At 37.2% G+C, this 17,663-nt stretch overlaps 1 protein-coding gene across 4 annotated transcripts in view; it reads left to right on the plus strand.

The window, feature by feature from the left end:
* Nucleotides 1–1,793, plus strand: part of LOC109007579 (structural maintenance of chromosomes flexible hinge domain-containing protein GMI1) — a 42,090-nt gene extending 40,297 nt beyond the window's left edge. For all 4 annotated transcript variants that reach the window (XM_018987313.2, XM_035686297.1, XM_035686296.1 and 1 more), the window contains 2 exons: nt 222–542; nt 1,335–1,793. In XM_018987313.2, the coding sequence (XP_018842858.1) occupies nt 222–542; nt 1,335–1,614 (601 nt within the window). In that variant the 3' untranslated portion in view covers nt 1,615–1,793. The remainder of the gene's footprint in view (nt 1–221; nt 543–1,334) is intronic.
* Nucleotides 1,794–17,663: the final 15,870 nt, after the last annotated feature.

Consider the following 17,663-nt stretch of genomic DNA (forward strand, 5'->3'; position numbering starts at 1 on the left):
TGTTAGAATATATTTTTTAATATTATTGTTGTTTTGGGATTTGAAAAAGTTGAATTGTTTATTTTATTTTGTGTGGGGATTTGAGAAAGTTGTAATGATGAAGTGAGATGAAATGAGATGAGATGAGATGTTTTTGGAAAACAAACAAGGCCTTATTTTTAAAAAAAGTTTCTGCAAAAGAGATGGTTTGCAAAGTATTAAATTGTTGGACTGTTTGGCAGGGCTTACAAGGGAGAGTTTGAAGGTAGTGACCCTCAGAGGAAGCTTGCCTTGCCGTATCCTACCTTTTCAAGTGGGAAGGTGCCAATGGGTTTCGTTGGTTATGCAGTTAATATGATTGACTTGGACGTTGGTCATTTACACACAAGAACTGCTGCAGGCCATGGCCTTCGGGAGACCTTATTCTATTGTCTTCTAAGGGAGGTCCAAGTATATGAAACCATGGAATGCATGTTAGAAGCCCGACATTGTATAAAGCATGGTGCTGTCTCTCTGGATGGTGGGATTTTAAGAGACAATGGAATCATTTCTCTCGGATTTGGGTATCTCTCTCTTGCTGTCTCTGTGGATATTGGCGTGGTTGTAAATTTCTGGTTTTTGCATGTTATGCTTTTAATCATGAAGTTTTTGTTGGCTTGACCTATAAAAAAAAATCATGAAGTTTTTGTTGGTTTGAGCCCCATATCCTAAGCAAGGAAGGATTTCCTTGACCGGATGTTGCAAGCTTCATGCTGGAATAGTGATTCCAATTGGATTTCACACACCACAGACACATAAAGAAAACGACTCTCATCCACCCACACACATACTGTGTGCGGCGCATGTGAATATTTTCTTTACGTGGTGTGAGAATCAGAAAGGCAACGATACAGTAAGAGATGCCTTTTTATGCCTAGTTATGAATTAAAAATCTTCACCTTTTATTCTTCTTCCACGTGCTTTCCCTAGAAAATATAAACACAATTGAGCCAATTTCTTTAAAAGCATATGCTTTTTTCCTAGAGGTCAAGATAGAAAGATAGAGAGGAGATGAGCAATATGGTGAAACAAGACATCATATCTTAGGAGGTTCGCACTTGTTAGGAAGCTATCCACAATTTATTATGTCATATACATTTTAGAAGCTTCCAAGTCCACAAACAATTTATCACCTGTATTTTCCATTGCAATGTTGTATTCTATCTTTATGAGGAACAGAATCTTTCAGAGATTACTTGTCTAGAGAACTTTATGGACGTGGAAACTTGAGAAATGTGCGAAGTAGTAATAGTACTTGTTCTGCCTAAAGGCATATTGATTAAATTTGACATAGATTTGGGACTTGTCCTCTTCAGGAATCCTCAGATATGTTTTTCAGTTACCGCACAAGAGAGCAAGCCCTCGAAGGAAATTGTGGAGATCATGAAGCTTTTTGAAGAAAATAAGTCTGAGTTGAGGGGGGTGATCCATTCTATAGAGAAGGTGACCAGATCCCTTAAGAAATATATGAAGAAATTCAAGAAGAAAAAAGAGAAGTATCAGAAGCTTATGGATGATATGGAGCCAGTAGTAAAAGACTACTGTCTGGAATACAAGAAGCTCTGCCCAGAGAACACAGGCTCCTCATCCTACTGATGTTCTTTGTTCGTGTTACTTCTGTAAATGGTGGTGAAGTTGATTTTCAATATGTTTTATTTTTATAAGCTTGCCTTTTTCTTATAACTTGCATGTTTTGAGTTACCTATATATATGTACGCTTAGACTGTCGGAGTTGCCTATAAGTAAAGCTTAACTTCCTTCTCGTTAATTGTCACTATTAGTCATCTGTTTTTAATGCAAGTCCCTCTGTAAAACTGCATTTTTAAAGGTCAGAGATCAGTTTATGGCCTAAATATCAGAAGGGTTTGTGAAATAAGAGCCCTCATTTCAATACATACGAGCAATGCTACTTTTTATCATAAACTATACCGTCCCCAATCACGGTATATTTCAAGCAGCTTTTTTTTTTATCAACTACTTAAATGATATTTACTTGAAAGGTGTCACGTCATTAGGTGTGCCTGAAGATGACATGATCAAGAACTGTTCTCAATAAATATTTAATAATTGTTATAGATAGAAATGATTATTGCGTAAGTGTTGCTCAATTACTTTGAAATAAATAAATAAATATGAAATCTACATAAAAATATAAATAAATTTTTTAATAGTGAATTTTACTTTTTTTCAAAATAATTGCAGGGTGTTTACCCACTCCACGACTGTATATAACATTACTCATGCAATAATACAACACCCGGTATTGTAGAAGAACAACATCATATCATTGTTTGGTTGTACCCTAAATCATTTTGGATGTTTCATCTTAATCACAATATCATATAATTTCCTTAACCATTACAATACATTTAACCTTCGTGTCCTTGAGGTTAGGTCGACACATAATTCATTCAAAAACCACCTTGTGAGTTGTGGCTATAGGGTTGGTGAAACATATCTAAAATGCTATTTGCTCATCCAAGATTCAAAGCACTTCTTGGGTGGCACATTCAAAAGAAAATAATTAGCGAACTCTTTTATAACTCTATATTAAATTAAGGACAGTTTTAGGAAACTGGATTTCATTTATAATGAAGTGGTATTTTTGCATTAATCAATTGTAAAATAGGTTGTAAAAGATTTACAAGAGACTTGTAGGTATATCATTACCCAATCAAATAGAGAGTTTGGATAATAGCTCACACCATTTGGCATGGTTGTCTAACTATTTGTCATCTCACTTATCACATGATAATGGTATCCTCATTTTTCATGAACATTGATGTAATTAGCCTACTTCATTGTTCAAGCCATGCATGCATCCCATGCAAGCCAAGGTGCACAGCCTGTAGCAAATACAGAGGAGTCCACCGAGTGCATGCAGCAGAATGCAGGAGGTGCTCCTGTAGATTCCATGCAGTAGACCCTTCAGCCCATGCAGCATACGCAGCAGTATTCACAGCCCATGCAACGTACAAGGCACCACCCACAACAATCCAAAATTGCTGCAACAAACCATCCATTATAATCAACACTTTGCTAGTTGTACATTGCACTAGTACTAGGAATATTCTTTCAATCTTCTTGTATATATATAGCGGCACTGCCTCATTGTAATCTAAAGAGGAAAATCAATATACAAAGCTGAAAGTTTAGCATGGTATCAGAGCATACCTAGGACTCATCGTCCATCTTCTTCCTCCCCTCCTCATAGTGCACCATGTCCGACACCTTTGCTACCATCTCTCCTTCCTCCCTTCCCTCTCTACCTTTACCAAACTTTTCCCATATTCTATCTGTTAAACTCAACCTTGAGAACTACCTATTATGGAAAGTTCAACTAGTTCCTTATCTAAGGGGCCAACGACTATTCAAATTTGTCGATGGTTCTCACCCAGCTCTACCAGCTCTTCTTCCTAATAACTCACACAATCCTGAACATGACACTTGACTTCAATAAGACCAATTGGTCATGTCAGCTTTGATTTCTTCTTTGTCTGAGTCTATTATAGCTCAAGTAGTGGGTTGTGCATCGGCTTGTGAAGTCTGGTTATCCCTTGAATCCACCTATGCCTCTTCTTCTCAAGCTCGGTTAATCCAAACTCAACTTCAGCTTGCCTCTCTCAAGAAAGGATCTGATTCCATTTCTGTTTATTTTCAAAAGGTAAAGGTCTCGTAGATATAATGGCTGCAGCTGGATGTCCTCTCCCTTCAAATGAGTTCGTCCCTTTTTCTATTAGTTGGTCGTGGACCTGATTATGACCCATTAATGTCATCTGTAACAACCAGAATAAACCTCATTTCCACTAAGTCCCTTCTTGGTCATCTCCTCTCCCATGAAGGAAGGTTACAGCACCAAGCTGCTACAGCCTCCTTGTTTACCTCTCCAGAAATATCAGCCAACTTCTTTTCACGAACCCCACCTTCGAGTCGTGGTTGTGCAATATGTGGCCGCCAAAACTATGGTTGCAACAAGGGTGGAGAGCGTCCAAACAGTCGTGGTTGTGGTCCCTCTACCTTTCCAGGTAACTCTCATATTGGTTCTTCCCCTAACTTTTCTGACTCCAAACTATTTGTCAAGTGTGTAATAGGCTTGGTCACATGGCCCTCACCTGCATCTATCATTTCAACCAAGCTTACACCTCTGTAGCCCCTGCCTCGGCTCACTATATTGCCTCCACCTATACCCCAAACAATGCTTGATATCCTAACACAGCTGCAACGAATCACATTATGAGTGATCTTGCTAATTTGAACCTTCACGCTGCAGACTATCATGGTATTGATCAACTCCAAGTTGGTGACGGCTCATTTGTTCCAATAACTTGCTCTGGTTTAGCTCTCTTCTCTTCTCCTCATTCCAAACTTATTTTTATTTTACACTAATTACTCTGTATTCCTTTATTTACCAAGAATTTAATCTCAGTTCGTCAGTTTTGTGTTGATAACAATGTCTTCTTTCAATTTTTCCCTAGAGTGATTCTATGTGAAGGATTGCAACTCCGGGACTCCACTACTCCAAGGGACAACAGCTCCTAATGGACTCTACACATTCTCATCACAGCCCCAAGCAAACTCAAGCTCATTTTCATCTCTCTCACAATGGAACTCACGCCTTGGTCACCCATCCATCAAGATTGTCAAATATGTTCTTCTTAAACATGGTCTTCCTTTTGATGTATTTTCATCCATGAATTTCTGTAATGCATGTGCTTTGGCAAAGCATCACCGAAAACCTGCTTATGCTAGAGTTAACGAATCTGTTGAACCTTTTCAGTTAATTTTTAGTGATTTATGGGGTCTTTCACCTCATGTTTCAAATTAGGGCTTTCGATTTTATATATCTTTTGTAGATGACTATTCAAGATATATATGGTTGTTTTCCATGCAACATAAGTCCCAAGCTTTATCTATTTTCCTTAAATTTAAGGCATATGTTGAGCTACAATTCAATGCAAAAACCAAACAAATGCAAACTGATTAGGGTGGGGAATTCATACCCTTTTCTGAAATTCTTTCAAAATCTGGCATTACTCATTGCATAACTTGCCCTCATGCCCATACTCAAAATGGAATAATCGAACATAAGCATAGGCACATAGTTGATTCTGGATTAGCCCTACTTGCACATGCTTCCATCCCATTAGTTTTTTGGCCCTATGCTTTCCAACATGCCATATGACTCATAAGCATACTTCCATCATCTTCCCTTAACAACTCATCACCACATCTCCTGCTTCACAAAACTGATCCTAACATCAAACATTTACATGTCTTTGGGTCGACCATTTGGCCTTTAACACGACCATTCAATAAGCACAAATTTGATTACCTAGCCTTGGAGTGTGTTTATCTCAGCCTACGCCCAGCCTATAGTGGCTACATTTGCTATCATATTCCCACCAAGAGAATATATGTTTATAAAGATATCCAGCATAATGAAAATACCTTTCCATTTGCCAACATCTCAAAGCCCACAAATGTCACTGAGCCAACATTTATATCACTTCCATTCATTAACCTTAACCCAACTCAAGTCCAAAGAACTCAATCAATTCTAGGCCCACCCCCAACTACATCGTCTTCTCTACCTCCTTCATCTTCTTCGATCATCAACCATGACAATCTGCAGCAAACAAGTTCAATAGTGACACGCTCCAAAAGTAATTCATCTCGACCTCGTCAGTTTACAGATGACACAATCCCATGGCCACCTCCTCGAGCTCATTTATCCATTGCTTCCATGATCCCCGAAACACCTACATGTTTCTCAGTTGCTCAAAAATATCCAGAGTGGAGACAATCTATGTCAACTAAATTTAATGCCCTTCTAACAAATGACACCTGGTCACTTGTCCCCATCTTAGAAGCTGCCAACGTGATCTCATGCACGTGGATTTTTCGCACAAAGAGACTTGCCAATGGTAAAATTGAAAGAAGAAAAGCATGTTTAGTGGCCAAAGGGTTCCTCCAACAATCTGGCATTGATTATGACCAGACTTTTAGCCATGTTGTTAAGGCAACAACACTAAGACTTGTGTTGGCTCTTGCTGTGAATAGAGGTTGGAGAATTAAGTAATATGATGTGCAAAATACATTCCTTCATGGACCATTATATGAAACCTTGTTCATGTCACAACCATCGGGTTTTACTCATCCTCAATATCCAACACATGTATGTAAGCTGCGCTAGGCCATTTATGGCCTTAAACAGTCACCAAAGGCACCGTATTCATGCCTAAGTCAAAAATTGGTTGATCTCGATTTTCACATATCCTCAGCTAACTCATCATTATTTGTGTATACTCATGGTGATGATGTTGTTTATATACTTGTTTATGTAGATGATTTACTTATAACAGGATCAAATGTCACCCTCATTGCCAATCTACTTCAAGCCTTAAGACCGGAATTTCCAATCATCGAGCTTGGGGACTTACATTTCTTCTTGGGTATTGAGGCAACATACACAACAACTGGACTTCTCTCAACACAGAAGAAATACATCTCTGACTTACTAGCTCGCACCAACATAAGTGCAGCTAAGCCGATCAAAACACTAATGGCCACATCAGAGAAGCTCACTTTGCATACTGGAAATGTTTTTGAGGACCCATCATCGTATCGGAGCACTGTTGGATCACTCCAGTACCTCTCTTTTACAAGGTCCGATCTGGCTTTTATTGTGAGTAAGGTATGCCAGTACATGCATGCCCCTAGAGTACTACACTAGCAAGCTCTAAAGAGAGATCTTAAGGTACCTAAGGCACACATTTGATCATGGCCTTCTCTTCTCCAAATCAAGCTCAATGAACATCACAGCTTACTCGGATGCGGACTGGGCAGGGTGCCCCGACCAAAGAAGATCAACAAGTGCATATTGTATCTTCTCTGGTTCTAATTTAATTTCATGGTCCTCCAAGAAACAACAGACTATTGCCCGGTCCTCCATTGAAGAAGAGTTCAAAGCCGTAGCCAATGCAACAGCTGAAATTATTTGGATTCAACATTTTTGCGATGACCTTGGTATTCCACTCACCACTACTCCAACTTTATTATGTGACAATTGGGAGCTATGTATCTGTCCTCTAACCCTGTCTTCCATGCAAGAACAAAACACATGGAAATCGATTTCCATTTCGTGCGTGATAGGGTCATCAATAAGTCACTGTATATGGCTTTATCTCAGGCAAAGAGTAGCTAGCAGACCTTCTCACTAAGCCCTTATTTGCTGCAAGGTTCAATTTAATATGTTCAAGTCTTCGCTTATGTTCAGCACTGCTTGACTTGAAGGGGTTTGTTTAAGCCATACATGCATCCCATGCAAGCCAAGGTGCACAGCTTGCAGCAAATACAAAGGAGTCCACAGAGTGCATGCAGTAGAATGCAGGAGGTGCTCCTGCAGATTCCATGCAGCAGACCCCTCAACCCATGCAACGTACAAGGCACCACCCACAACAATCCAAAATTACTGCAACAAACCATCAATTATAATCAACACTCTGCTAGTTGTACATTGCACAAGTACTAGGAATATTCTTTCAATCTTCTTGTATAAATATAGAGGCACTACCTCATTGTAATCTAGAGAGGAAAATAAATGTACAAAGCTGAAAGTTTAGCATTCATCATTCCCTTATGATACAATTTCCTTTCAATCAAAATAATCCATGTGTTTCCAAAACATAAGTGAGCACGTACATCTTTTGACACCATATCATACATTAAGCTACTTTAAAAAATATTCTTCATTTCCAAACCAAATTAATTTTATCATGCATGGGATGATGAGGATAAAATGATCTGATAAATTTGTGATTAAACTATATATTTTATTATGCATAAGAAGAAGTGTTTAAATTACACAAAACTGAAAAATTGATGCAAAAAGAAAAAGAAATGGCAATCGATGAAAATGAGAAATTCAATTACCAAATTAACACAACAAAACATCATAATCAATGAATGTCATCTCATAACGAGTTATCGTCATTGTACTCATCCATTCGGTGTTGTATGTTGCAGAATAAGATCAATGTTCTAAATTCCATTCTGGTGATCATTCCAATTTAAATACTGAAACGGAATGCCAATTTCGGCTAGAATGGACCGAAATTTAGAACAAAACATAATGATGAGGTATAGTGTATTGAGTATTACATTGGAAAGGAAAATTCCTGATAGAATGGCCGAAATGAAACAAAATTAAGAACTATGATTAATGTACGCGACATTAGGCCTAATGGATTAGAGATAGAGAAGATTAGGGTTGTGGAGAATTATAAAATAAAATAAAAATGAGAGTATGAGATTGGAAAATATAATAGCAAAAAGCATTATGACAATTGCTAAAAAACAAAATTCTGCATATACAAATATTATCCCTTTTTAGAAAAGATACACTTTGGATGGTTAAATTATTATAGGTTTTGGATTTTGTATCCTAAATTATTGAAAATAATACATTGTTTCTTCAAATCACTAAAATTAATACCTTGCATCATAATTCAATTATTACAGTTGAGATAAATTAAAAGAAAAATAGGTGATTTGGATGTAATATATTATTTTTGATAATTTAAAATATAAAATGTAAAATACTTATAGTTTAAGGTTATCTATTTTTTTTCGTGAATTAATCTTGAAACAGGATGTGGTGTAAAAGTCACATTCAAATCTTGGTTGTCATATTAGTGTTTTTAGTTATAAGTCTATCATTTGCTTAGGTAAAATAGACTCACACACAATCAAAACATAACTATATAAAATATTAAAAAATGCCATATCAAGGAGACTTTAATGGACCTGTTAGAGTATAAAGCTTCCACTTTCATAAGAAGAACGTCTGGAGGATAAAACAATAATCTCAAGACTAGCTTTCCTAAACAATATATATTGTGAAATGGTGGCAGTACAAGCCTATAACATCCAAAGTACCTTAACTTGCTATCGCTGCACAAAAGCTGATCATCTTAACCTGTCATACATATTTTATGGAGATTTGGGATATGAAGCTCAAATTAAAGCCATAAAATAAGTAGCGACTCCTACTTCAATTGGGACTTCTATTAAACCAACCTATGAAAGAGTTCCACCTTACTTCCCCTTTACTAGAGAATCCATGAATTCCAAGCACCTGCATTAGCAACAGGGATGCAAATGACAAATAACTAGCGAACTATGTTTGCCTTCAATTATCATCGCCACTCATCTTTCCTTATGGAATGGACTCCTCCCTAGATTTTCCTTTCCGCTATTCCAAGCAAATCCATTCTAAAGATTAGAAAACAACAAAAAATGTGAGTGGACCTAACTTCTTGAATTATGACTATATTCATGACTTGAGAGAAGTTTTGGGCCAGATGCGGTAAGAATCTCAAATTTACACCCTCCAATGGGAGAGGGTATATACGCTATCTAATATCTTTATTATAGAACTGATTTGAGATGATAAAACTCATGTACCCTCTGTCCTCAAGCCCAAAGCTTTCTCTCTCTCTCTCTCTCTCTCTCTCTCTCTCTCTCTCTCTCTCTCTCTCTCTCTCTCTCTCTCTCTCTCTCTCTCTGTGAAAGAAGCCCAACTTTTATTGAGAATAACCTTTAAATTAGGGAATGAATACAATTAGGATAATTTCCAATGTCTACAATATCATATTGTAAACATAAAGCATTCTTAGCAAGCTCATGGGCAGCATTATTAGTTTCACTAAGAATATGTTGAATCGACCACTTCATGTGAAAAAGACATTTCTAGATGTCACTAAATTAGTCCAACACTACTCCAATTCTCCTCCTCTTCCTCCACTGCCTTAACAACCCTCAATACATCCCCTTCCAAGATTATTTGGTTTAAACCGAGGTTAGAGCTGAAGATTGCCGCTTGGAGAGTAGCTACTGTTTCAACAAAATAAGCATCAGGATAGAGATCTCTTACAGCTTTAAGAGTAGTTAACACTTGACCTTTCCAGTCACTGATCACCATTCCAATGCCCACTTTACATAGATTTTTGTTGATGGCAGCATCCTAATTCACATTGAAAGTATCCTTAGGGAGAGCTGACCATTATAAAATGGGATTTGAGTTGATCACTGTTGAGTGAGGATTCTTGTGATGCACCTCTTTGAACTCCTTCAGACTTTTATTGGATGGATCACCAGGGCATTGGGATGCACCAAATCTTCTCCAAACACAAAAGCATTCCTCATCTTCCATAAGTTCCAAGCCACCATTGCAAACTCTTCAACTTCATAAACGTGAAAACTTGAGAATACAATTTCAAGCATCTCTTTGAAGGAATTCTTCTCGATACTACTTTTTTTAATTCTTTTAGAACACTGACCCCAAGCATCCTGAGCAGAAAGGCAACTCCAGAGAACATGTTCAGTAGTTTATGGCCAAATCAGACATATTGGACATATTTGATTGTCAACCACTTTCCTTTTATACAGATTCACCTTAGTTGGAAGAGTTCAAGACTAGCCCTCCAAAGAAAGGTTTTGCATGCATTTGCAATCTTGAGTTTCCATATCTGAGACCAAGTGGATCATGTATAATTTTTGCTGGATGATTGTCCTTTTCTTTTGTCTTGTATCTCTCTTTGAATGTGGTATGCACTCCTTACAGAAAATTTTCCATTTGAGGTGCATCTCCATACCAGTTTATCACTTCTGGCACAGGCATTGATTGGAATCTTAAGAACCTCCTCCCCTTCTAATGCAATAAATAGGGAATGGATTCCCTAGACATCCCACTGCTTTGTGTCACTGTCTATCAAGTCCTTCACCTTGGCTTCCTCACGAAGGATCTTAGGTGGAGATTGGACTTTGAAAGTAGAAGGACGTGATATCCATTTGTCTTTCCATATCCTTACTAGACTTCCATTTCTAATTCTCCATAATAGTCCATCTTCAAGAAGGGGCCTTGTTGCCATAAGACTGGGCCAAAGAAAAGATGGATTCCTACCTAGTTTGGCTTAAATAAAGTATCATCTGGGGAAGTATTTTACCTTCAGCACCCTGGTTGCTAGTGATTGGGGTTTCTCCAATATATTCCAACCTTGTTTTGTTAGTATAGCAAGGTTAAAATTCTCCAAGTCTCTAAACCCAAGATTACCTTCAGCCTTTGCCTTTCCTATCTGCCTCTAGTTAATCCAGTGAATTTTGTTCATTTCCTCACTTTGACCCCACCAAAACTGCTTCATTACTCTATTGATCTCTCGAAGCATATTCTTTGGGAGTTTGAAAACCCCCATACTATAAGTATGGATGGCTTGGAAGACAGACTTTAGCAGCATTTCTAGCTTGAGAAAGGTATTTAACCTTCCAATTACTAATCCTTCTTCTCACATTATCCAGGATGCTCTTGAAAGCTTTTGGTCTTGACTTTTCAATTTGGGTTGGTAGGCCAAGATACTTCTTATATGACTAGGTGGATCTGATGCCAGTTACTATAGTGATAATTTCTCTTACATGCTACTTGGTGTTGCTACTGAAGAATATTGATGCTTTGTCTTTATTAAGCTTCTGGCCAGAGGCTTTCTCATAAACATCCAGCACATGCATTAATTTGTTCCACTCCAGGGGGTTTGCCTTACAAAATAAAATACTATCATCTGCAAAAATGAGGAGGGTTAATGTGTAACTGACCTCGAACAATTAAGATTCATGTGATATCACCTTTGCTTGCTGCATTGTTGGGTAAGGAATTGAGGGCTTCAGAATATAAAATAAAGAGATAGGGCGAAATAGGGTCACCCTGTCTGATTCCCCTGGAAGGTTGGAATGCTTGGTGAGGCAGACCATTGATGAGTATGGAATAGGATATTGTCCTTACACACCTCATTATCAAGGCAATCCATTTGTCAGTAAAACTCATTTTCTTCATTATTGCAACCAAGAAGTCTCATTCCACCTTGTCATATGCCTTGCTCATATCTACTTTCAAGGCCATAAAATCATATTTGTTTCCCCTCATCCTATTGTGCATAGAATGCAAGGTTTTATAGGCAACAATGATGTTGTCCATGATCAATCTATCTAGAGTGAAGGCACTTTGAGTTGGAGGGATAATAGCAAGTAAGATAGTCTTCAATCTGTTAGCCAGAACTTTTGCGACAATTTTATACAAAACATTGTACAAGCTTATAGGTTTGAAGTCTGATACAAGCAATGGATTTTTCTTCCTCGAGATAAGGGTTAGTTGAGTGTCATTTAACCCCTTTGACCAGAGCCCTTTGTTAAGAAAGTCAAGAACTAATTTACAAACATCATCACCAATTACATCCCAGTGGTGGTGATAGAAGCAGGTGGAAAGCCATATGAATTTGGTGAGCTCAAAGCATTCATGCTAAAAATGGTATTTTTAACTTCACATGTAGTAAATTCCTTGGTGAGACTCTCATTCATTTCATCAGTTACACATAGGTTCGAGACATACATCCAAGCTAGAAGGTTGTGAGGAAGAAAATAAATTGTGGAAGAAAGAGTGAAATAACCTACTTATGTCTTCAGGATTGGTGGACATGTTTCCCTCCCCATCTGAGATGCTCTTAATGGTGTTGATCTTCTTTCTCTAAGTCGCACAAGAGTGGAAATATTTTATGTTCAAGTCACCCTCTTGCAGCCACCTTTGTTTGGCTCTTTGTCTCCACTTGATGTGTTCCTCTTCCAACATGACCTCTACTTCTCGTTGGAATTGTTCAACTTCTTGTATAGAATCTTCTCTGTTAGAGCTTTGCAATGAATTAATCATTTGCAGCTTTTTATTGATTGAACCCCTTTGCCAGTGCAACACATTTTTCAGTCCACAGAGAAATCGTGTGGCCACATCTATTCAATCCCTCCCTAGTAGAAAAATCTTACTGTTGTAGTTGAAAGGCCCTTTCCAAGCATTTTTTACCACCTCATGGAAATCTTCTCTTCTAGCCCAACTAGTTTCATATCGAAAAGGCTTTCCAAGGTCTGATTTCTTCAATTTCATTACTTGCAGAAATTAGAATGGGGCAATGATCAGAGATACATACTGCAAGAACCTTGACTTTGAACTGGGAAGAGGAGTTGATCCATGTACTACTACCTAGAGCTTTGTCCAACCTTTCTTTGGTAAAACCACCACCCTTCCTATTGTTGCACCATGTATACTTAGGTCCCTCAAAGCCCAAGTCACTAAGCTCACACTCTTCTAATGCTTCTTTAAAACTCTCCATCTACTTATAAGGTCGAGCAGCCCCACCCTGTTTTTCATCTTGAGTGAGGATTTCGTTAAAGTCTCCAGCTCTCCTCTTTTTGTCGTCACAAGGTTGCCATAAAACCCAGTTAAACATCATTAGCCATTGTTTGTGTGATCATCCACCAGCAATGAGATATGACTTTGGGAATATGTATCTAAATGGGCCTAAAAGTGATCCTTCCACAAGAAGGCCAGTCCCTCACTCCACCCCATGCTATCAACCACAAAACTTTGATCAAAACCCAGCTTATACCTAATACTCACTACTTTTTCACTTTTGTATTTTGTTTCCATTAAGAAAATAAAACTTGGGTGCTTCTCCTTTACCAAGTGGTGAATTTCACGAACTATTTGAGAGTTTCCAAGCCTTTGATAGTTCCAACTTAAGAGGATCATTGGTCCTACCAGGGCTACTGAGTAGCCTCCACCAATATAAGTTGCTCTTGAGAAACAAAAGAAATATCACCTCTAAGCTTTTTAAGAGGGATATCTAGATTATCCATTAGAACCAGATCCCTTTTCTTACTGGTATCGTGCAATTCAGTACCCATAGGGTTGTCGTCCTTAACAGGTAAAACTGTTTGAGTCTCCTCTAGCTCGACGTTTCTAGCTTGCCACTTTTTTTTTTAATTTCCCCTTAGGGTTTTGGAACTACTTTGCTGGTCCTGAGTGGCTTTCTCATGATTGGCAAGTTTCTTTTTGGGCACAAAGTCAAAAGTCATACACGTAGGGACTTTCTAAAGCAACCCTCCATGATCTGTATACCATTTTTCCAAACTGATCAAATTGCTTTGACCTTTGATATTTATGGAAAGATCCTTACCAGATTTGATCGAGATTGGTATGGCTGCTGAATCTTCCATGTGGGGTTGGATCTTTCTTTGATTCTACAAATTCTTAGGTCCAAATAGGGTGTTAGCCGTCAACTTTCCATGATTTCCTCCTCCTGATTCTTTGTTCCCTTGACCCTAGCCACACTCTCTTGATTCTAATCCTCGGGCTGATTTATTAGCAATTTCCTTTTCTTAATCTTCCTTTAAATACTTTCCTTTTTAAATTCATTGGAGTTCTCATCGGAAAAAATTCTAGGTCGAGATTCAGAGGTCTGTTCCTGAAACTTTTCACCACCTTTTTTTCCAGCTGCCAAAACCTGCTGATATGTCTGCACCAACTCTAAGCCATGGACCATATTGATCATTCATATTCTCTGATAAACTTCCACCATTGTTATTCTTTGAGCATGCATTGCCTTCATGCTTAATGACTCTACATTGGAAACAAAAGAGGGGCAGGCGTTCATATTTGAAAGGGATCCACGACTATCTCTCCCCTATAGAGAGGAACCTTCCTCTAACCAGGGGCTTTGTGATATTAGCTTGCACTTTGATCCTCAAAAACTTACCCCAGCCAATGCCTTTCTCATCCAAATTAACTTTCATGATTGTGCCAATCGCTGCACCAAATTTTTCTCCATACTCTTTCGTCATACTAGCTAATGGCATGTTTGGAGTTGAACCCAAAATGGTTCATGTGTGAATGTGATGTCCTTTGCCGTTGTGCCTCCATCAAATTCATTCAAACATATTTAAAAACGATCAAAAGACCAGGGTCGTCCTTTAAGAACACGACTCTGTCATTCTCCTCATGGAATTCAATCAAGAATAAGTTCTTCCCAACTTTTGTTAAAAAAAAATTGACCCTATGTTTGCCATACCTTAGCCATCATCATATATCTGAAAGCCTCTTTGTATCCTTCTCAGCAGGTATTTTTACAATAAGACAGAGTTTTCCACGTTTAGAAATTGAAAGAAGATCCTCAGTCGTGATCTTAACCTTTTGTTTCTCTTCTTCAATGAGTGAAAGATTTGACAAATCCTTAGCCATATTGAAACTCTACTGGCAACCACCCTAGAAAAAATAAAGAAACTCCACCTTTTACCCTTCAACGAAGGAAGGGGACCCTTAATCTTAATGACTCTCTCTTTTGCCTCAATTTCGTCTCTATCTCAAGTCCGAAGCTCTCTCTTTCTTCACCTTAATCTCTCTCTCTCCTCAAGCCCATACTTCCTCCCTTGGTCAATGATGGGCCTCGCGGGCCGGTTGGATTGGCCATATGGGAGATTGATTTTCTTTAGAGATATTAATGTGTGTATTACAATATGTCAAATGACACAAAAATATTGTATCGGTTGGTTATGCATCTGATTGAGAAAGTTTCTATAATTTTTGTTCAAAGTTTAGGGCTTAGAGTGGAATAGAGATAAAATGCCTAAAGTGAATCTCTCAACATTCAAATTCACTTATACAATTATAAATATTGTAAAATTCCTTTCATATATTTTATCTATTTCTGATTCCAAGTCTTAAAGTAGAGGTCCAAAAACCAATACTAAATGCCTGCCCACGTTGCAAGCCTTTTGAGAGGCGAAATTCACTGAGCTTCTGATGAGAATGTAAAGTGTCATATTTTTTTCTCTTAATGTTTAGTCTTTTATACTTATTTGGTGCCTAAATATACTCATTATTCTTATATTTTTATTTAGGAAGCAAACTGAGTCCTTTAATGCAAAACGAAGCTAATTAGGCGGTTCTAGATAGTTTCAACACTACTTCGTAATCTGGGCATAAGTCTCTCATCTAAGCTCCGATTGAGATTATTCAAGATGTTATGGAACACCAAGACAAATATCTACAACTTTCATGTTTTGAGTTTTGAAAGATACTGACTGCATAAAGGTCGAAATCTAGCTTGAAGTTGACGCACTTGCATTGCTGACGTTTCAGAACGTTCGGCCTTATCGTGCAATTCAAATATGTGATTTAATTGCAAATGTTTTGAAGATCTGGTGCACGAAAATTACAGCTAGAACTTTCCTAGTTATATTAGGACTCTATTTTATTTTTAATATTTCCCTTAATTAAGTCAGATTTGGATATGGTTATTTGAGGATAATGTTTAGAATATTTTAAGAGATTTGGTAAGATTCTAATAAGGGGGCATGGACGTGTAAAAGGAGAAAATCATTGGACTAGGGCATCTCTCTCTCCTCTTTTCTAACTTTTCCTTCCAGTTTTCATGATGACTTGGTGTGACTAAACTTTCATAATTGGTCGAAGGAAACGGAAGCCTCGGAATTAATAAAATTGTGATATCTGATTTGTTTTTAGTGTTCAATTTATGCTTTTGAGTATGGAATGTTTTTCTATGCCTATTTTCATGATTGTCTTGTTTAATTACTAGGAGGCCTACTAGTTTATTATTCGTTGCAATCTACTGTTAGATTAGACATCAAATCTGTAATTGTTTGATCCCTCTAATTTGTGAAACAAATAAGTTTTGATGATTTGTTGCATCATAAATTATTAGATCTTAGGAAGAACGCTCAACGAAATTAAATGCAACCGCTTGTGCTTGTGTTGTTTAGCTTCATCGATCTCTCTAATTCTTAAAGTTGCTACTAGATTAAACCTTTAGCGCTTGTCTTGGATTGTTTAGTGGTTAAGGTTAATTAGATCGCTTGTTTTCTAATTAACTACGACTAAGGAGAGATAGAAAAATAATTCCAACAGTGAATATTCAAAGTATGAATTAATATATATTTGCATCGATGATCAGTTGTAAAATTCTGATGATGAATGTTGACTTATACCAAGGTTTGTTCTTTTTATTGACTTCGATACTTTAATTAGAATTGTTTCTTAGTTGTTCTTCTTAAAATTATTTTCGTTATACTCAAACCCCCCCAATCTTTATTCACTTAGCATAAAACTAGACTAAATACTTTCTATAGAAACGATCCTTACTTGCACTACTACATATATTTTTAGGAATATAAGTTTTATTTTTAGTTGTCTACAACAGCACACCAGCTTCGGAATTCAGAGATCTACTAAGCATGAAGGGAAGAATGAGTTTTGAATTTGTTGGACAATTTGAGAAATCTGAGGATCGAACAGTCCTCAGCTTAATATCTGACAAGCTGGATTGTTATGCTTAAGTGACAATTAACGAGGCAGTTTTGCACAAAGAGCAACCACGACAGATCATGTTGAAGTGGTAGGAACAAACGGATGGATAGTCCAAGGTAACAATCACCAAACAATTTAAGCCTCGTTCACTTTCACAAAAATTTTCATCTCATCTCATCTAATCATTATAACTTTTTCAAATTCCTATACAAAATAAAATAAACAATTCAACTTTTTAAATCCTAAAATAAAAATAATATTAAAAAAAAATATTCTATAATATTTTATTTAATTTTTAACTTTTATCTCAACTTGTCTCGTTTAATATGCGAAAACAAACAAGGCCTTAGGTATAAGATAAAAAAGAATAACAATAGCGAATACGACAATAGACTAATAGCGAATATGATTTTTGATAATAATATTACATTTATTGGGAAGAAATTAT

Source organism: Juglans regia, chromosome 16, assembly GCF_001411555.2.
Source record: "Juglans regia cultivar Chandler chromosome 16, Walnut 2.0, whole genome shotgun sequence".
Lineage (NCBI taxonomy): Eukaryota > Viridiplantae > Streptophyta > Magnoliopsida > Fagales > Juglandaceae > Juglans > Juglans regia.